The 22,236-nt window shown below is 48.4% G+C and overlaps 2 protein-coding genes across 3 annotated transcripts in view; one reads left to right on the plus strand and one right to left on the minus strand.

Moving 5' to 3' along the window:
• LOC146859338 (keratin, type I cytoskeletal 18-like) overlaps positions 1–18,620 on the minus strand; it is a 65,685-nt gene extending 47,065 nt beyond the window's left edge. Inside the window, exon 1 of one of the 2 annotated variants that reach the window (XM_085650017.1) lies at positions 18,133–18,620. In XM_085650017.1, the coding sequence (XP_085506143.1) occupies positions 18,133–18,489 (357 nt within the window). In that variant the 5' untranslated portion in view covers positions 18,490–18,620. The remainder of the gene's footprint in view (positions 1–18,132) is intronic. The other variant, XM_085650016.1, reaches the window with a different exon arrangement.
• A 1,473-nt stretch (positions 18,621–20,093) lies between these two features.
• The window catches only part of LOC146859339 (keratin, type II cytoskeletal 8-like), a 69,706-nt gene continuing 67,563 nt past the window's right edge, over positions 20,094–22,236 (plus strand). The window contains exon 1 of the mRNA XM_085650015.1: positions 20,094–20,720. Within this exon, the coding sequence (XP_085506141.1) occupies positions 20,415–20,720 (306 nt within the window). The 5' untranslated portion in view covers positions 20,094–20,414. The remainder of the gene's footprint in view (positions 20,721–22,236) is intronic.

Genomic DNA, 22,236 nt, shown 5'->3' on the forward strand with positions numbered 1-22,236 from the left:
ATAAGACAAAGTGACTCGATAGTGCTGGGCCACCCCCTGACAGTACAAGTACCGCACGCAGTGGAGGTTCTTTTGAACCGGACACAAACCCAACACCTGACTATAGCAAGACTGACAGGTTATGAGCTGACGTTATTTCAACAACACATAGAGATCAGACGATGCAACATACTGAACCCTGCTACTCTTTTGCACTCTAGTATAGAAAACGTTCCACCACATGACTGTGTTGAAGTGATACATACCGTGACTAAACCAAGACAAGACTTGACAGATGTTGCACTCCCAGACCCTGACCTAACACTCTATGTTGATGGCTCATGCATGAGGACGGGGGCGGGAGAATTAGTGGCAGCGTATGCAGTGACCACTGCTACTGAAATCATAGAGACTAAAAGAATAGACATACTGTCAGCACAAGCAGCAGAGCTCATCGCTCTGACACAAGCATGCATAAGAGCTAAGCACTTGAGAGTAAACATTTACACCGATTCACAATACGCATTCGGGGTAGTTCACGATTTTGGAGTACTATGGAAAGAAAGAGGTTTCTTGACCTCTCACGGGGCCAAGATACAGCATGGCCCCCTTATACAAGCCCTTCTGGAAGCGATACATTTACCGACAGCCATAGCTATCCTGAAATGCAAAGCACATACTAAAGCCACAGATACCATTTCTCAAGGCAATGATCTGGCAGACCGAACAGCTAAACAGACAGCTCAGACCCCACTAGACATGACGAACTCACAGGTACCATCAATGACCAAAGCCATGACAGTCAGGGATCCTTCCAGGGATATACAAGACATACAGACACATGCTACTCTGGACGAATTTAAGAAATGGTCGGAACAAGGAGGGGTACTGACTGATCAGGGTTGGATGACTAAGGGCAAGGCAACATGGTTTCTTCCTGATTCGATGGTACAAGTGATCATAAATACCGCACATAGTCCTGCACTCTTAGGAGAGAAAGCAATGCTAGACAGCTTACAGAATATATGGTTCAACAAGCACCTGCGTGCAGCAGCGAAACAAAAAGTCAGAACATGTATGATCTGTTGCCAATTCAATCCAGGTAAAGGCATACCGATGGAACAAGGTGGATTCTCTCCACCTGACCATCCTTTTGAAGTCCTCCAAATGGATTATATCCAAATGAACAGATGTAGAGGTTACAAATATGTCCTGGTAGTTGTATGTGCACTCACAAGATGGACAGAAGCTTATCCGGTCCCTGATTATACTGCTGTAACTACCGCCAGACAATTGGTGCGAGAGTTTTTCCCACGCTATGGATTACCGCGTGTCGTATATTCCGACAACGGTCAGCCTTTCTCCTCTGAACTCATGAAGCAGGTGTCCCTTCTGTTAGGGTATACCTGGAAGTTTCATTGTGTGCGACATCCTGAAGCAGCAGGCCTTGTAGAAAGGCACAATCAGACCCTAAAGACAAAACTAGCAAAGATTTGTGCAGAAAAAGGTGTAGATTTGACGGTAGCCCTGCCGGTTGCCCTCTTTTACATGCGAATGGTAGCCCATTCTAGAACTGGCTTATCCCCCTACGAAGTGGTCTTTGGTAGACCACCGAATATGTGGGGCACTCCGATGCCTAAAAAGAATACTGATGTTGATAGTAACATGCTGACAGATTACCTGGCTTCCTTGATGTCTGCACTACTCTCTTGTCGTTCGCAGGTTGCCGCCGCCTTCCCTGACAACACCAAGGTCAAGGAACACTCCATCGCTGCTGGGGATTATATTTTAATAAGGAACTTTGACAGGACGAGTCCTCTTGAGCCGAGGTGGAAGGCGCCGAAGTTAGTGCTATTGACCACAAGGACAGCCGTTAAAGTCGAAGGACGGAAAGGATGGCTGCATATACATCACTGCAAGCGCTACTTCGGGAATAACGACTCTTTTAAAAAGGAAACGAACTTTTGAGACTTTGAGCCCCCTTTACTAGAGGAGACTCCTCAGCAGGAGTACAAAGCTAAACTGAGATCTAGAAAGCCAGACCCCGTTTGATCAATTAAGTCCACTAGGTGGTGAATCGGTTGAACATGTATTCTGACTTGCATAAGATCTCGGACAATGATAATCATAAAAAGAGCAAGATGAAAAGCAAATACTGTAAAATATTACGTGGTAGATGTATAGTGACTTTGATTTTTCTATCTCTTCTGTGCATCACGATAATATGTATCAGCTTAATACTGCATGCTATTTTTCCTCCTATTGCCTCACTCTTACACTCCTCCACTAATGATACCATAAAGCACACATTTAGTGATCTGCCATCCTATGAGCTATCCTATCGACTTGCCCTGCGCAACAATACCTTTATTCAGATGCTGCACCATTCACATCAGACTAGCAATGCTACAGACTGCTGGGTCTGTGGCCGACTTCCCCCGTATCAGAAGGTGAAGGGGGTGTTGCCTCTTTTCCCTTTTCCGTTCTCCCATAATGGTTCTTGCGGAGCATGGTTTGCCTTAATGACATCCATCAACGGAGATGCCAAAGAATGTCAAGACAAGGAGTGTAGGGGTGACTGGGTATGGGGTAACTTGAATAAAGTCATGAATGAAGCATGTTTCCCAGACGAAGAAGGTCTTCCCCAAAGAAAAGGTACAGATCTAGAAAATGAAGAGTATCTGCAAGGAAATGCGACCCTCGACTTTATAATGTTGAATGTCAAGCCCATACACAATGTAGGTCCATCCTCAATCACAGTCCTGCCAGTGAGAGGGGACTTGTGTGTCAGAAAAGAAGGCTCAGTACATTTGGGGCACAGCGAGTGTAATACTATAATAGAGTTTACAGACAAAGGAAAGTCCTATTTCAGAGCATCACGACACACCTACTTTATTTGTGGCCAGACAGCCTATGTACAGCTGCCCTTAGACTGGGGTGGGACGTGCTACATATCATTTCTTTTACCACCCGTTTTCTTGGCCCCATCGAACTATCATCAATATCCCCAACTAGCACTTATCAGACACAGACGAGGGCTCGATGCCTCCGGCATTGACCAGACCGAGACAGCTTGGGAGCAATATACAGATTTCAACAAAGGATTCTTTTTCTTCATAGGTCCCGTCCAGAATAGTAAACTTATCCGCAGGCTAACAAGGATTCTAGAAACAGTTGTAAAAGAGACTGCATCAGCCCTGGGGAACTTGACCCAGGAACAGTCTGCTATGAGAATGGTCGTTCTTCAGAACCGCCTTGTTCATGACGTCATCCTGGCGGATAGGGGCGGGGCTTGTAGAATCATCGGCTCCAGCTGTTGCGTTTTTATTCCTAATAACGCACCATCTGTATACAAAGTAATAACAAGGCTCCACAAGATTGCCCAAAGGATACATCAAGACCCAGGCACGTGGACTTGGTCCAGTTGGCTCTGGGGAGTAATATCGGCATGGGGATGGAAAGTGTTGACCGTCTGTGGGTTAATACTACTAATGGTATTCAGTTGTTGTCTATGTCTGCAGTGTGGCCCGGCCATTTGCGGCCTGTGTGCTACTGCATGTGTTCCACGTCCCCATATACAAAGCATTGAAAATGGAAAAATAATGCTGCAAGAACAGATCGACTGTCTCATGAGAATAGATGTGACATGAAGGGTCCACTAGGGGACAAGGAGGGAATGAGAAAAATAGAGATTATGACAAAGCCTATGTGTCCCCTATGTGTTCCCCAACGTTTTTGTGCACATGCATGTACGCCATGCATTTTCCCTCCATGGCCTGTCAACCATGATGCCTATGCTATAACGTGGCCTGCCATCAAGTCTCCCATGAGAGAAACGACAAATCTGCACTGAGGCCTACACGTTTTGCATCATGTTTTCCTGCACTCGTGCCATTTTCATGAAAGCCCATCTTGTGGCTCAGCCGGAGCCCGAAAAGAGGTTTCAGGCCTCAGACGCTCTGAGAGCTGCAGCTGCGTATCCTTGGCCTCGCACACTTGGGCCTCAGCCAAAGGGGCCCAGTCCGGAGTGCCGAGATAGTATTGAGCATGGTTATCTGCTTACTCCTACTGAATCACATTCCTGCCTGGAAAAGGAGGAATAAACAAAACCCGCCTGCAAAGGATAGAGCCTAACCTTTCTGTCTCCTTTCAGTGATTGCAAAGCTCACGTCAGTGAAAAGCCCATAGCCCCCATGTAAGGCCCACGAAGTGAATAAAGAAATAGAAGCCACATCGGCTCTTGGTGATGGGCAACCTATGTCACAGATCAGTTCCTGCTCCGGACTTTAGATATCAGATAATACAAGATGTGCTGGTCGTCCTGACACTGAAGGCCTCTCTTCCAGACTCCCCGGCTGCACAGCAGCCTTCCCCCAGTTACACGTCAGTTACACGTCATGCTCGAGTTGAGCACAAGTAAGGCAAAGTTCCAGTAAAGTTCCAGCTGATCACGCAACCCCCTCCAGGTACCCACCCACCTATGACACTCACCTATGACTCATCAAGTGGACGCCCACATGGACGCCCACCTTCACGCCTACTTACACGCCCACATGCTCTTATCTCATTCTCTTTTGCTCTGCCTGAAGCGCTCCTGCTTACGTATAATAGTGAATGTATATATACTGTACTCTGTGAATAAAGTTGCAGAAGACCCTTCCTGATCCCTTGTGGTGATGGAACCATTCTCCCTATAACTCGAGTTATTGGAATAAAGCCCTTTTGAACCTGATACCACGGACTCAGCCTCTTGCTTTATGCATGATCCTATTGATACCTATAGAAATTATGAGTGCGTAATACTTTATTTACGACAGTAGACATTAGGAGTGACGTATATTTGAAAAAAGGTAGTTTCATACTTTGGGAGTACCTTTAAATCCATAGTTGTATTTGCAAATAATTTCAATTTAAAAACAGCGTGCAAAGCAGGACTGACTTTTAAAATGACAATAGGCAACACAGCAGTGCACACTGAAGGGCATTAAATCTGCTAGGCTTCTAAACCTACCTACACTACCATATACAAGAGACTTACAGGTAGGTTGTTAGTATCAATTGTTATCACATATGATTTCCCTTTACCATTTAATCAGAGTGCTGGCCTCGGGCCTGGATAGCAGGGCCAGGGCACATTAAGGGTCTGTTACCACCAGTATCAGTCAAAAAATGGGGGTGATCGGGGCAAATAGGATGGCTTTCTCACAGGGCTTATTTTTTATCTCAGACTTTGCACCAGAGCATAACATGTGTATTTGTAAAGTGCATGTTCCCCCAAGGGTATCTTGGTACTGAATAACAAATGTTTATTGTTACCCAACGGTACTCGTTTCATCGATCTCAGAAGGATGAAAGGCTGACTGCATCCCCCAAGATTTGAGCCAGTGACTATGAGGTCAGACACAGGCTCCTACAGTGGACACATTAGTCCACTAAGCCATCAGGCCCAGCCGGAGTGTAAAGGGAAGAAAGGAAAGACAAAAGAAAAAGATTGGTAACCTGTGACATGGGGGTAAGAATCGATGAAGAAGAACTTGTAAAAGTGTAATAATAAAATCAGGTATTGTCGGGTGGAGGAAGAAAGAGGCAAGGGCTGGATTGAAGACCAGGTAGTCGTGATATTTGGTAACTCTGGCGTTTGGTGGAGACACTGGAAGACTCCTGAAACAAACGCTGGACCTCTGCAACGAGCTTTCAGCTCTGGCAGGACAGCACAGCCACTCCATAGGCGATTGTATCCAATGCTTTAAAATATACACAGGGTTTGCAAGGAGTGTTTCCCTTTCACCTCATGCTATTAAAGGTTGGTGTATCATTCCTCCTCCTATGGGGTGCTTGCATTGAATGAGAGACTGGATTCATCACAGAGATGCATTCTATACAGACAGCGAGGCTTTGAATGTTCAATCCAGTCTCAAAATCTGAGCCAGACTTCTGGCTTTCACAATCATTATTTTACAAGTTAGGCACTGGAGTCATAAATAGGATTAAAATCCGTTATGATTGATAAAGTTTAAATAATTTAATAGAATTTCAGATTATTTACGACTTTACATATTTTGATGCTCTACGTGCATATACATTAATACAAACCGTGCATCATAATTCCTTAGCTTTTGTTATGTAAATCCTATTATTTCTAATGTGTCAAGAAATGGTTATACAATTTTTTTTTATTACTACTGGGAATTTTCTAGAGCTGCACTAGAAAATATATAATAAACCCCTTCATAGGATGCGCATCCGTCCTCTCTATGGCGTGGGAGAGGAGCGCCCATGGGCTCAACCCTTAAGTTTCCCTCGGTGTTTACCTGCAACAGACATTCACAATGAACCTACAGTGCAGCACCGACACCTGCTGGCTGGTGTAGGAACAGCAGGATCAAGTTTCCTATCCCGGCATCTACGCTAAAGCTAGCACTTGGAACAAATGACGCGGGGAATAAAAGCGAATAAATAAATAAAAACCATCATGGGGAGGCATGGTGAGCAAAAGAATGATGGATTTAACCCAGATCTCTTCACTGGGGGTGACTGTTTTGATTTGTTCAGCATTCCGTCGATCAATTGTGTGTCTTTTGCTGGGAATTTTCTTTATTAATAAGAATCGATTTCTACACAAATGAACCCTTTGTGTAACATTAATCTATGCTCTAATCTATACTTTGCAGTTTGCATGCAGGTGTTTGCCGACAGTTAATAATTCACTGTTCAATATAAGGAGTTTAACTTATAAACTGCAAGTAACAAAACAATGTCTCTTAGAAAAGCAGTACCACACTGACCTATTTACATTATATGTACATTGTGATCTGCATGGGGCATGTGATTTGCAGCAGGCATATTAACCCTCTGTGCTATTTTATGATCAGTCAAAACATCAACTAGACAAACCTCTAATCTCTCTCCAGGAAGAACATTATTATCTTGACATTTTTATTGTTGCCTGGAAATTGCTGGAGGCAAGGAACGCAACAGCAGGTGCTTTCAAAAACCATCATAAACTTGAAAACACAGTGCCCCTGAAGTAATTACCCTGTGCAGTGGCACCAGTCGCTCCGCCCTAGAGCCGGCCCTGAGTGAACTGTATTCAATGAGGCCTTTGCTTCAATCAGGCAGGGGCGGTCTAGCCTCAAGGCGATCAGGCATTGCCTGAATAATGGGCTGATCTGACAGGTCAGAGTGTGGGCTAGTTTTTAGCTGTTTGTGTGCTGGTTTATACTGTTGATTTCCCTGATACCACCACAAACATTGCCTGAAGCAAGATCAAATGCAGGCGGTGTCTAGTACTTTGCAAAATGCCCAAACCGCGTGTCTTTACAAGTTCAAAACTGGCCTGATTTACAAATGTGGGCCACACTTTTAGCTCGCTCGTTTTTTAATGAGAATCACTTTTTTGGGGGAGCCCGGGCCTATTTTTTGTCCCTGCCCGCCCCTGCTACCAGGGTTAATATCTAGGAGCTATATTTACATACAATTTATCGAAATGAGGATTATTTGCATATTGATGGGGTGTATTTAAAACTTGTACTGATTCAGCCCTGCAGGTCTGCCAGTGAGCACCAGTCAGCTGGGGGATGTAAAGCAGGCTGTGACGTCATTATTTACACACTGGAAATAGTCCAAGCAAGCAGCGCTATTAACACTAACCTGTGACCTGGTGGTTCCATACTTGTTTCTGCATTAACCTACTGAGCTATCATATTACCTCGCTGAGCATACTTGTGGATGGTATTGTTGGCCAAGAATATTACACATTTGTAATATTCACTTTCACACGTGAGCAGGTGGATAGTTGTACATTGAAGGTAGTTACAGTTTATCCAAAAAAGCTGCGGCTGATGTTGTGAGTCAAGGGTCCCCTGTGTTGTCGGGGGCACCCTGGCTGCGTCCGCAGGCTGAGGTATCCCAGACTTCCTGCAGTGCGGACGGGGTTACTCCTCAGTGGTGAGTAACAGAGTCCACTCTCCTCCTTCAAGGGACATGAGTGCCACTGACATTAAGGGTTTCATTTAGAGGCGGACACCAGTGGAAACTCAGATGGGGAGAAAAATGTGTATACTTTTGTGCTTTAGCAGCAGCGCCTGACAGGCCTATGTGGCAATCTGGCAGGTGGTATGACAGGTTGTTGTGGAGCTGTTTTTTGGGGCTGTTTGTGGGCCTGTTGTATGGTCTGGTGTGCTGGTTAGGTAAACCCTACTCTACAGCACATGTACTGTCGCACTTTTGCAAATCATATTGTGGCTTACCAAGAACATAGAGGAGCTCAGAGCCTACCCATTGCTTACCATTGGTTGTTTTTCCTTGTCACTCTCGTTTGCCTGCTTCTTATTCATGTCACAGCTTGTCAATCCTGTGTTTATCCCTCCCATGGAGCTCTGCCTCTTTACAATCTCCTTCTGGCTGCATCACTGCTTCCACTAATGCTTTCCAAGCACTACTTTTTTCTTTTGTATGACGAACTCCATTCGAGTGCATGTGTTTTTGATCCAGCGTCCTTGTGTACATTTTTCCCACCTGTGCTCCATGTTGCTCTCTGTTGCGTGACTGCTTCTCCCTGCCCCCTCCCTCTTACGTCAGCGCACGTGCTTCTCCCCATTGCTCCCCCCACCTGCACCATCCATGTTACTTTCACCATCCCGTGTTGTTTTCACTCCCGTTGCATTCACATCCCTTCCAGACTCAGCTCACCCCGTTGCTTGTGCTTCCTTTCCTGTGTTGCTTCGGCATTCCTTGGCACCCTACTCGTGTCGCTTCCCTGTTCACCCCCCACTGTCCCGTTTGTTGCTTCGCCATTCCACCCACCATCTCTCCCTGTGTTGTTTCCACAGCTCAACCCGCTCACATTAAAACGCTTTCCTGTGCAACTAAATAAAAAAGTGCCCATGTCATTTTGTAGGTGCACACATGTGTAGCGTATGCATCTACAGAATGCTGCAGGCAACCACGTAAAAGTTTTTTTTTTACTTAAGCCAAGCTGTGAAGCATCGCAGACGCTGTGCTGTGTGTCTAAAAACTATTGGCACAGGCAACAGGTCACAAAGGTGAGACCTATTCGCTTTGCCACTGCTTGTTTTGTGTGCTTGTAGATGGGGAAGACCCTGTTTTACATTGGATGCTGTATTCAAGGCCGCACTGGCTGGTATGGGCACCCACTTCCTTGTATCTTAATTCGTTTTCAGGAAACAATAAAAGTATCAAGATAACTCTGGTGAATAATGTACCTGCTGGAGAGAGATGAGAGTTTTGTTCAGTGGCAGTTTTGACTCATCTAAGGTAGCGCAGAGGGTTAATATACTTGCTGCAAAGGACATGTCCCATGAAGATCACAGAACAGTATTTTATGTGCTTTCACTTAATGGGTTACTACTTTTGTCATAGAGACCCTTTTGTTACTGCGCAGTTCCTAAGTTATAATCAGAATCTAGCACAGTGAGCTATGACGTGTCATCAAAGATCTGCATGCAAACTACATGGTACAGGTTAGAAAGTTATGTTTTGATGTCCGAGTCTTTCATTATCCTAATATTGCTAAAAAAAGGGTTTGTTTGGGTAGAAATAAATTCTTAATAGTATAGCCAACACTAACCACTGTGTTAGGTTCTGAATCTTGAGTTTGTGCATCTCCAGACCAAGCACTCTTAAAAATGCCTACCAGTATGGATGACGTGTGAATCCTGCACCTTGTACTCCCCTGTGTTTTATGTAATATTTTCTATACACTGATTTACGCATGTATGATTCATTGTCTCTGCATTATGCGTGATGTAAAGTGCTCCAACACCCTACACTGGTATGAGAGGTGCTATAAAGGAAATGACTACATGTGAAAGGGAAGCTATGGAGAGATGAGGGGCTCTGTTGGAGGGTGATAGTGAGGGAATCCTTGGAGAGCCAAAGCAAAGATTTTTGTATCCCAGTGCACCCTAAGGTCATCATTTACTATGCTTTAAAAGCTAATACATTTAAATATATAATGAAAACTGTGTTGTAGAAAGTGCAATTTTTGCCAAACTTTTCTTCCGGGGAAAAACTTCCAAACCCGTTTTTGTAGTAGTCAGGTACGCTCGCTGCGCTCACTATGCACAGTACGGGGGTTGGTCTAACAAAATTTGCCAGGGCTGCTTTAGGTTCCCAATCCGGTCCTGGCTGTTTTCATATTTAATGGGGTATTTTTCATGTGTGGTATACTTAGGGTGACCAGGTGTCCCGGATTTGCCCGTACGGTCCCGGTTTTCACCAGCTGTCCCGGCAGATTTCGGTCTAAGTGTCTCATGTCCCGGTTTTTTTAGCGAGTAGACTGAAAACAGTGAGGCTCTTTTTTAGGTGTTCCAAAGCAGGGCTAGTAAGCAGCTGTTATGAGCAAGCAATTAAATTAACAGGTATGATGCTGGTTTTAAAAATGACATTTTATTTAGTTTCTTAGTGTCTTTTCTGTGTTTCTGTGGGGATGAGGGTTGTCATTCTGTGCCACTTTATTGTTGTACATTTGTAGTCCTTTCTCTATTTTTGCGAATCATCCTAGTTTTTGGGTCGCACGATCTGGTCACCCTAGGTATACTAGCCGTGCCCGCAGATTAAAGTTATATTTTCTTTTGATGTGAAAGCATTGGCTCGTCATTGACTTACGAAGTATTATTGTGTGCTCCAGTTATCTCTGAATTTCTAGCCCACACCACTTGAAGTTTCCTAAATAAATGAAATTTCCAGGATGTTAAATCCATCCTACTGAATGTCTTTCCAGTTGAAAAAATCCCCATTGCCCTTTTTTCAGCATTACATGGATCGATTGCTTCCATTGTAGCAGGAGAAACCCCAATAACGCCTTACTTCCGGTAGTAGATCTACTCCTGCCCTCACATGAGTATCTTCCGCTATCTGTACCCTAGTACTGCTACTGCTGGCTATTCCCTACCACCACTACTGCAAGCAGTGGCGGCCGCCACATACAAACGGTAGTGGGGCGGGGGCTCACGAGAGCGCAGGGGGTATGGGGGAAGTATAATAAAAAAAGATAAAACTTACCTTAAGTTGCCAGCTGCATCCGCATGGGATGTTTCCCCCTCTGTGTCCCAGAAGGCACTGGGGCTGGATCAGACTCCCTCTCCAATCCCTGCTCTGCATAGCAGCGTGGGGATCTGCCTGAGCGGGCTGAAAAGACGCTCTGCTTGAGTCTGTGGGGTTTCTCCAGTCCGGCTGCGCAATGCAGGTGGGTTGAAGAAAATCTAAGTGCGCAATTGTGTTTTGGTCGGCCTGAGACGGCCGGCCAAACACATATGCACACTTAGAGAGTGCGCCTACCCCTTCACCTCCCTGGCCCCGCCCCTCACTGCCCACGCTGGTTGAGCCAGCTGCTTAAGAATAAAAAGATAATGAAATTTCGTTTTATTTTTTGCTGCTGGCTCTGCCAGTGGGGCGACGCCCCTCCGCCATTGCGGAGGAGCCATGCTTGACTGCTAGTGTCTCTAACCCAATCAAGATATGAGTACAGCATCCCTTCCTAGACCCTGGCCCATCTACTCCTTCTTATGACCTGGTACCTCTGGCGCCAGCATGAGATTGTCTCGACCACAGTACTTCTACCCCTAGCTGAACCCAGTGCTTAATTTGAGCCGGTGCTGTCCGGTGCTCAGCACCGGCACTTATTTGACAGGGCCGGTGCTATACATTTCTTTCACGTGACAGCGATGATGAACGTACTTTTTCAAAAAGGCACCACAGGTCTAGGCAACTGTACTTTTTCCACGTTGTGTGTGCTGCTCTCTCACGCTCACCGATTCATCAAGGCATGCACCCCTATCTGGCACACTGGTAACTGGATTTCAACCATTACTAAAAATAAAAGAGCCAGTGGGGTCTCCAAGAAGCGTCTTTATTTCTGCAGTTAACACGCCTTCCCCCTGCCTCGGGCCTTTAAGGGAATAAGAAACGGACGAAGGATGGCGTGGACACGTCTGTTACATGGCACGTAGGCCTTCAGCAGCTCCCTATTGGTTACGCAAAACCGAAGGGACTGACGGGGAGGAAGTTTATATTTGCTCCATTTGTACTCCATCGGTTGCAGAAGGAGGACAATTATACAAATGACACAATGCTTCACATCTAAAGCCCCAAGCGTGTCATTTTTAAGTGGGAACCAGATTTGCAGCGAGTCGGCATTGAAACCATGCATCTATCGGTAAGTACTACAGTAAAAGATGAGTTGATATTACTCAAGGGTCGTCACCATGGCGAAGGAGCTGGGGTTAAAGGCCTGGGGCTGTGCATTAGACAAAATGCAGAAAAAATTTAAAACGCTAATTTTTTTTATAAAAAGGAGCCTCTTTGGGCTCCAAATAATCCTGGCGCTCCAAGGTAAATGAATCGTCATCACGTGGCTTGTGAATATACTACGTTTTTGCTGTACAGTGTACTGGGCCCTGTAGAATGGAGGGCGAGGAGAATTCTTTCAGTATTCTCCAGATTTTCGGCACACGAAATGATGCGAGACCCAGATATTTTACTTGGTAACGCACACCGCAAGGTAGTATAAACGGGAAACCATGGGTCATATGTGTATTCTTGGGAGACAAAACTCACGGGTGCTGTGAGTTCTGCTCGAAAAGGCTCCCTACAACTCACTTCTGAATATTCCACAGGTACAGGGCCTAGCCTGCACAGTGTCTGTGGAACAATGTTGCTTATGCTGGTGGACTGATACGTTTAATTTTGTCTTACCCAATTACATTTCAAAAGAACATGCAAGCAGAGTAATCATTTATATTTGCTTATTATGCATCTATGTGAGTTTTCATCTTCCAGCTACACAGATTAGCAACTGCATCATGGGAAAAAAGCGTACATGCTTTTTTGTAATCCGAGAATTACTGAAAATATAAATTTGAAGCACTTTACTGCTATTATTTATACACTTATGGGTTGAAAGCAGAAACTTGTGGGATGAACTATCTTATACTCCGGGTGGACAGCGAGCCAGTCCTGTTCAGAAGCCTTGGTGTTGTTCCCTGTTTGTGTGTTGAGGGAAGCCTTCATTGCGGCTGCTCTTGCGATGCTCTGTTTGGGATCCGAAAGGTGTGCAATGAGACCGGCTATATTATTACTAATGTGTGCCTGAGGGACTCTTTCAATTGTATTTGGGCTGGGGCATGTGGCTGGCATTTGAAGCTGTTGTTAGGCTTAGCATGACTGCCACATGGTTGGTTGCCCCTTGGATCTATTATGTTATGTTATGTTATTATAACTTATAGAGCGCACGATTATCTTACGGTATCCTGGCGCTAAGCACTGATAACCTAACGATAACAAGGAACTAGAACTGAGAAAAGAACCATGTTTTAAGATTCTTCCTAAAAAAATTGATATCCGAGGAGTTTCTTAACATAAAAGGGAGTTTGTTCCAGATTTTAGACGCACTGTTTACAAAACTTCTGCCTCCCCAATTTACTTTTTTAAAGCAAGGTGTTTTCACTAGCTTAGCCTCAGTAGATCTAAGAGTTCTACAAGGAATGTACCAGAAAAACTTATTTTTTAGGAACTCAGGACCTGTCCCATTCAAGGCTCTAAACACTATACACAAGGCCTTAAATTGTGCTCTCAAATGAATAAGGAGCCAATGCAGCTCTTTAGTTCTCCTTTGAGTGACACAGTCCTGGGGGTCCGCGTCAACAGTCTGGCAGCAGCATTTTGAATAACCTGCAGCCTATTTTGATGTTGTAAATGCATATTAACATAAAGACTGTTGCAGTAGTCAGTCTGTGACTGATGTATCGCTGACATATCATGGCAGCGACCTAATTAGTGCACGCTTGGTGTTTGTAATAGGCATATTTAGTTTAGCAATCTTTTTAGTACGGGTATCACATTTAATTTTGCACTTTTTGCATTTTAGTTTTTTTTGCTTCAGTAGTGTTACTTTCTGGGTATCATCAAAATAAAGGGGTGTATAACATCAGTTCCTGTAGTGCACCGGGCCTGATGTTCTGTAATGTCATTTCTTCTAATATCATTGTGGGCGGGTCATAGCTCATAGAGCACGTGATGTCACTTCTGCTGCTCCTAACATTTTGGGGAATTGACGTCTATGGATTGTAGATGCTGAATCAGAAGTCTATGCATTGGGGTTGTTAATCTGAGCATTGCAGGGTGAGGCCTACTACATAACTCAACGTTGTGTAAAAACACCAGAAAAGGCAGCCTTGTTGTACAAGTTCTGTACCCTGAATCGCTGTCTCCAAATTCTCGCAGCTCTTACTCTGTTTCTTACCCTGCAGGCTCCCTCCTTCCAGACGACCTATAACCAAAAACATCACCCAGTCATGATTTAAACAGCACTGTCTTTCTCTAAGTAATGTCCAGTTTAGCTCTAGTAACAAATTAACAATACGTGGGCGCTTTCATTGCATAAATGGTGATTGTGGTTATACCGAGGGCGGCTTCCTTTTGAAAAAGCAGCAAAGCAGGAAGAGACAGAGTAAAGGCCCACACTGTCCTCTGGACTCTCATTTCCCCGAGCTTAATTTGAGACGGTTGTTGCAGGTGGTCGCCACCAGCATTCATTTTTGGGGACTGGGACAGAATGATAGAGACAGGCTTAAAAGGTGTAAAGAAGGGGATAGAGAAAGACTGGTAAACAGGGACGAATGAAGAAAGCAGGGGTGAAACTGATCCTGCAAGAGTAAAATAAAGTGACAGGGAACCTTTGCTGACATAAATGTCAGCCCCACGTTCGACAGCGCTGGTAACGCGATTTTGCCCCGGCACATACTATTTTACAAATTAAGCACTGGCTGAACCCTACTTATTCTTGCTTACACTCCAGTGTCACTAGTCCTACCTCTACCCCAGGACCTCTAAGCTTACCTAAACCTTAGAACTTCCGCCCCTGCCTATTACCCCAGCCCCTACATATGCCTACGGGCCTCTTCGTTCATGTATACCCAGCTACCCCAGTAAAGGGCGATAAGCCTGAAGCAGGGAGACTGCGGGCCCCGGGGGCCCCGGGCGCTGGCAGCTGCAGGGCTAGGCGGCCCTGGTGACGGGGGGGGGGGGGGGGAGCTGTTACATGTGTAACTGGATGGATGAACAGTGGAGGTAGCCGTTCTAACTAAAATAAATAACTTCCACATTCAGCTGCCAGGGTCATGGCTACCGAGGGCGTCACGAGGCACAGTCCTCCTGTGTACAGAGGGGGGTGTCCCTTCCTTCTCAGAGGCGCCCCCTCTCGGCAGCTTCCAATGGGCACACAGATTTGTCATTTACTGTGCCCCTGCTTCGCATCATGGGCCTACGCCCCCCTTTCATGGGGGCTTTACCTCTATATCCCTTCCACGACCGAGAGATGGCGCCCTAGTTCCTGTTTCCTTCTAACTCCTTTGTATTTAAATGGCTCCTGCGCTGCCGCGTCGATCTCAAGGAAGCCACTGTCTGGAAGCCGGGATGAACCTGAACAAAAACCGCGCCAAGCAAACATCATCAACAGCTGCCACGCCAAGCACGAGCCTGGAACCAGACAGCAGCAGGCGCATGCCCCGCTGGGCTGCAGCCAGAGAGACGTCAGGTGCAAGGCTGCCTGTGAAACCCCTGCAAAGACACCAACCCGCCCAGGGCAGAAATCACGCGAAACCTCGGCCTTTCTTTCAGCTCGGCTGTGTGCACAAGGTGGGGCGGGCACGGCGCTGGCTGTGCAGGTGCCTGTGACATGAGGCCTGGATTCACAGAAAACAGACGTGGGCGTGGTGGGGAGGTGTAAAATAGGAGTTTCCACCGGTATCGGAAATTAACAAGGTGTTGCGTACTTGATATTGACACGTTGTTTGATCTTGCTATCAACGCAGCTGATGGCAGCTGCGTTTGTTTATTGCACTGTACCCAGGGCTTTAAGTGGGCCGGGATTCACCGGTGCTGAGCACCGGTAGTTTGTTTTTTAAGGGGGCCTCGAAACGGGCCTCTATCGGGCTCTGTTTTGTGCCCTGCCACAGGCGGTCCGTTTTTTTTTCCAGGCTGTAGTGACAGCAGGCACCTCGATGTGCGCGTGGTGAGCGTTGTAGGGGAAGGGAAATCCTTTAGAGAGTAATTTTCTCTCTGTATTTCCATTCTCTTTTTGAAACTCAGGAGCAGCAACATTGTCGTTGTGTCACCAGGGCCTTAAGTGGAAGCTTTTTCAATAGTATATACAAGCCATAGTTGCTGCTTATTTATCTTATACAACTAACAACCATTGACAAAGCCAATAATCCTGACTTGTATGTATGATGTGACTTGTTGTATCATATTTCTGGACGCAATGACAGGAACTGCAAAATCCAAGTCGGGCGACACACTGTGCTAAACACAGATTTTTAGCTTTCGTGTTTTTAAGCCACGGCCTTAATTACATTGACCACACCCCTTTGAGAGACCCCACAGTTTTGTCATCCCACTTAAAGCCCTGACTGTACCCATGAGTCCTGGAAGTCGGGGTGCAAGTAAGTGTGCTGCGACACCCCCAAAATAACCTTGCAGGACGAGACTGAGCAATACATGTGCCCTTACATTTCGATTGTTACGTGTTGCGTGTACTTTTGTAATCTGAACCAAGTGAAAATCTTGGTGGGGTGCAGGGGGTGAAAGGGGAAAGACTGCGGGTGGGAAATGTTTTCTACCATGCAACAACATTTGTAAATTTAAAATGAAATCTATACAGGTTTCAAAATATAGCAGCAGCAATGAAAGTACAAATAAGGGATTTTTGTAATTCTGGGTTGATGGAAACAAAGCGTGTAATAAGATCAAACAATCCAGGCTCTTTGGTTGTGCGAGGAGCAAAGGAAAAATATGTGCTGAGCCCCGATCTCCAGACGTTATCGTTTGCTCGCCTTTGTAGATGGCAGCGCCCCTCCCGCGCCACGCGGCACTTGTATATTCGGGATAGAATGCTCCACATCGGGCCCCCCACGGGGCACGCGCCGCTCCCACCACGCTGAACTGCTTCACTCGCTCTTTGTCCATCACACGTTTCACAATCGCTAACCTTAACGGCAGCACCCCCTCCCCCCTCGCCCCCTCACCCTCTCTGGAGGTTGTCGCAGCACAATTGACTGTGGATGACCCTATGCGTGATCTTGGTGTCTGTGGCTCTGACACTGTGTGATCTTCGTCTGACAGTGTATGATCTTGGATGAACACGGGACCTCTCCCCAGCCCAGTCCAGCGCTAAGCGCTGCGTGGGTCTCCTCCAGCAATGACCCAGGGTGAGCCTAGTTTTACTCAGTGGTGTAACAGATACTATATGAGACTCTGACACCATGTGTGATCCTGGTCTGGTGTCTGTGAATCCGCCACCATGTCTAATCTTTAACAGTGTGCTCAGTCCCTGTGTGATCTTGGTGTAAATTGTTTCTGTTTGTTTGTGGTATGCATGCGCGTTATACGTGCCTGATCTTGAATTCTGTGCAGCTGACGCTATGAGCCTATGCTGATGACAGTATGTGTGATCTTGGTATCTGTACGTGGTCTTCGTCTGGCAGTGGGTGATCTAGGCGTTTGTGACCCTCAGTCTGAGTGCCCTTGTGTTTTCTATGTAGCTGACGCCAAGTGTGATATTCGTCAGTTTTGCTCCAACACTCTGTGATGTTGGTGTTTGTACCTCTGTTTCTTGGAATATGTACAGCTGGGACTCTGATATGAGCTCTCTGCAGCAGCAGCTTATAGATAGTATCAGTGAAGCTGACAAAGCTGTGACCTTAGTGTCTGTGCAGCTAACACACTACATTTGATCTTGGTCTGGCAGTGTGCGACCTTGAGTGTCTGTGACTCCCACCGTGTAGACTCATTTCTATCTTAACTGCACTCCGTGTGATCTTGGGCTGAGATCTGCCTCTAGCAGCCTGTGATCTTGGATGAACCCAACACATCTCCCCGCCTGGTACCGCAGCGCTATGACAGCACACAGATCTGAACTGCTTGTGGCATCGCGGCGCTATGACAGCACACAGATCTGACCTGCTTGCTGCACCGAGGCGCTATGACAGCACCACAGGTGTGACCTGCTTGCGGCACCGAGGCGCTATGACAGCACCACAGGTCTGACCTGCTTGCGGCACCGAGGCGCTATGACAGCACACAGGTCTGACCTGCTTGCGGCACCGAGGCGCTATGACAGCACACAGATCTGACCTGTTTGCGTAGCTCCCCCAGCGGGCTCTCGTACGGCTCCCAGTCCCGCTGGGCGGGGCTGCTCCGGTTGGCTGAGATGTCCTGGATCTCTTCCTCCAGACGGCGGTTGGCCGCCTCCAAGCCCCTCACCCTCTCCACATATCCGGCCAGCCGCTCGTTCAGACCCTGCATGGCCTCCTGGTGATTATTGGCAGACAGCAGCGAGTCCATCCCCACCCGGAGCCCGGGCAGGGCGGCGTCCATGTTGGCCCGGAGAGAACTTAAGCGGGAGGTGGAGATGCGTAGCTCCCCGGGAGCGCCATACAGACTCGAGGAGCTGGAGCGCGGCTTCTGCCGCACGGACACCTGGTAAGACATCTCCGGGGCGTCTGTAAGACTCTGAGCAGATCTGTCTCCTCTGGTACCTCCAGCGCTATATGAGGGGAGGCGGCACCCAGGTGAGCTACCATCGCCATGAGTGAGAGCCACCGCCCAATCAGGAGCCGGGCATTTCTGTCTCCACCCTCATGCACCTGTACGGCTTCACCCATGCCACTGAATAATGCATATTGGTTGGGCTTGACCACCCCATGCACGTCACATACCGAGCACCGGTACAGACTGCCCAGAGACTTCGAGGCGCTACCCTGAGCTAAAAACGCTCCCATGCACATGCACTGCATCTCACGAGCCTTCGACCCGCTCCTTTACATCCCGCACAACCTCCCCTAGCGTTCAAGCCGCTAACCTGAGCCACGATCCCTCCCGTGCATCCGTCCAGCCTAGCACAAGCCCCTGTGTGAGTAGAACACGTGAAGTGCATGTTATACATGGATCACCCCAGCAGGCGCATTAGCCAGCAGCATGTTCACCGACAAAGAGCCTCTTGTTGGGAAAGCGGATACATGTGAGGTGTTGGCGCTAGCCGTGGGCGCTAGCCTAGTAAAAGGCACTTTCCGGGGCTCTGGTTTCCGGGAGGGGACGTCCAGGCATTGTCCGTGGAACACAATACCTTTGTTTTCCAGGAGAGGGAACCTCCTGTCGGGCGGGTTCTTGCTGTGCACTTGAGCTGAGGCGAGTGTGTGTGTTGGTGTGGGGTAGGGGGGTGGGTGGAGGGCTCCGGGGCAACGGTAACCACTGGCATGGCTCTCAGGGAGGCGCTGACCCTTGTCGCTTCCTTCGCCCTTTCTGATTTTTTCTCGATCGCTTTTCACTTTCTATATTGTGTCCCTATCTCTCTGGCGTCTTGACTCTCTTTCGCTAATACTTTTCTCTTCTCTGCCCAGCAGTCCTTCTCTCTTCCCCCACTTCTCGTTTTCATCATTCTCTCCTTAGCTACCTCCTTTCTTCATTCCCCCACGTTTCATCTTCTGCCCCGCTTCTTCCATTTCCTTCCTCTGTCCCTTTTCCTTCCGTTCCTTCGTGTCCCCCTCTTCCTTCCCTTTCCCCTTCTTTCTCTCCCTTCCTTCTACTATATTGTATTTCTCTTCCTTCCTCCCTCTCTTTGAATACTTCTGTTCTTTCTGTTAGCTTCACCAGACATCCCTCCACTCACCCTCTTTCTTTTGCTCCATTTCTCCTTCCTCCACTCCTCTCCTCCCCCACCTCCAGTGCCTCTTTCCTTCCTCGTTCGCCCTTCCACACCCTCCCTTCCCGTCACCTCTCGTTCCTGTCTTCCGCCCCTCACAAATCCCCTCCAATCCATCATGGTATCCTTGTTCATGCCTGAGGTGAGGACCCCTTCAGAGGTGCGCGAGCACGGGCCTGACTCACAGAGGGGGGGGGGGGGGGGGGGGCGGGTGCCACAAGATGAGTATTCCATACACTCCTCCAGGGGCGCGGCCTATGCAGATCTGCCCAGGTGAGCCTGTCCTGGTACTACCTGACTGGACGGGTGCTGGCTGCAGGTGTACCCTGGCACGCCCCGAGGATCCAGGGCTGGCCCCCCTCTCTTATTACGCCCCCACCTGCAGCAGTCCAGCAGTTGGAGCTGCTCTGCCATCTCTACTCCTGAGAGACGTCTTGTCTGAGGAGCTTCACCCGCACCTGGCAGGTTCCCCCACCCCGCAGCCCTGCTACCACCCTTGGCAGAGGCCCCCACTCTGAGGACGTTCTACCACACCTGGCAGGTGCCCCCCACTGAGGAGCTTTTAGCTGGTACCCGCACCCCCAGGTGGTACTCCGAGCAGTTCGCCCCACAGCGCCCAGTGCTCCACTTCTAGGAGCCCCACGACTCCCTGTGCCCCTCACTTTGAAGAGCTCCCAGCCCGCCTGACAGGGCCCCGGCCCACCCCGCGCCTGCGATGAGTCTGTACGGCAGCCGCTATGGGGACGGGCGCGGCTTCAGCAGCAGCTCCCAGGGGTCGCTGTCCCTGTCCAGCCGCCCCTGGTCCAGCGGCGGGGGGATGGGCTACCAGCCCGGGCTCCAGAGGTCCACCAGCGCCTTGACCCTGGCCAGGAACGGGCCGGGGCTCACCCGGGCCACCCCCGGCTTCCTGCTCTCCTCCATGCCCACCCTGGAGATCGACCCCCAGCTGCACCAGATCCGCTCCATGGAGAAGGAGCAGATTAAAGGCCTCAACAACCAGTTCGTCTCCTTCATCAACAAGGTAAACCCTGGCTGCGGGCCTGTGGGGTTGGGGTAGAGTCAGTCATATGTAATTCCAGCGCCTCGTTAAGGCCAGTGGGACTGGGGTCGATCAGGCCACATTTAAATCTGGGGACACAGAAAGGCCGGTAAGGCTGGGGTTGGGTCTGTCACGTATGAACTTCCTGCATCAGGAGGGACAGTAGGGCTGGGTAGTCAGTAACGTGTACGTCTGGCGTCTCTACAAGGCAAGCAGGGCTGCGCATTATTAGTCACTTATAACCAGGGCCACTGGCAATATGTGGTAGGGGAGAGGCAAAAATTATGCAGCAGATGTTCGTAAATTATGCGGCTGAATGCGGCAGATTTTGTGAAAGTATTACTTCATTATTTTGTCATTTTTACACTGCCTTGGTATTGTTTGCACCTCATTAGTACCAGTTTGACATGACACTCCGATGCAGCAAGAACCAACAGAAAGGTGACAGTCAACCTTTGCATCGGGCCTTCCATTTTGCGGCAACAGTGTGACGTGTCGCTGCATTTACAGTAACTTTTGGATTGTTTGTGATAGATTTTGTTGTTGTTGAAATCTGCAGATTATGCAGCAGCCGATGGATTGTGTGGCAAATGCAGCAAATCTACAAACACGCCACAGCCGCACAATCCCATATTTTCAGTGGCCCTGCTTACTAACTGGGGCATATGACATCCGAGACCTTGGCACAGCGGGGGCACAAGCAGTCCTGTGCCTTGCTGGATTCAGCCATTCATCCTTCTGAGGCCAATCGAATCAGCACACTGGGCTGGTTGCCAGAGTGGCACATTGCCCACCCAGCGTTCCTTGTCAGGGTACTCACGAAGTGCAGTATGGGGGGTGGGGGGGAATCGGATAGTGAAGCATTTCTAGGCAGACGTCTGCTGCTGGCGCCACCCCTGGGGTGGCCGGCTCAGCCGTTCATCCTGCTGAATACTATAAAACGAGCACTACTGGCGTGGGTGATAACACAGATGTGACACTTCTGCGGGCCAGTGTGCCCGGACGGCCCGCAGTGCTGGGAGAGAGCTGCGCCATGGCAGGCCAGTGCGCCCGAAAGGTGTCTGGGCTACAGATGTGTCAGCGCCATTTCAGGCCGGTGCCTCTGAAAGGGGTTCGGTGTGGGGTACAGTCAGTCTCGTATCAGTCTGGCGGAGGGCTGGTAAAGCTCGCGAAGATCCGTTCATTCCGAAAGGTCGGGAGAACTGGGTTGGAGTCAGTCTCATGTTAGGCCGGGGACTCCCAAAGGTTCCGATCGACGCACAGTGCTCTGCCAGTCCCATGCCAGGCAGGCGGCTCGGAAAGGATATGTAGCGCTGAGAAGTCGGCGCCACGTCGGGCTGCTGCCCTGAAAGGTCTGTGGCAGGTAGCGCCACGTCAGGCTGGGCCCCCTGAAAGGCCCGCAGAGCCAGGGCAGGTAGCGCCCCGTCAGGCTGGGGCTCCTGAAAGGTCCGTAGAGCCGGGGCAGGTAGCGCCACGTCAGGCTGGGGCCTCTGAAAGG

The sequence above is a fragment of the Triturus cristatus genome, chromosome 3_2 (assembly GCF_964204655.1).
Source record: "Triturus cristatus chromosome 3_2, aTriCri1.1, whole genome shotgun sequence".
In the NCBI taxonomy this organism is placed as follows: Eukaryota; Metazoa; Chordata; class Amphibia; order Caudata; family Salamandridae; genus Triturus; species Triturus cristatus.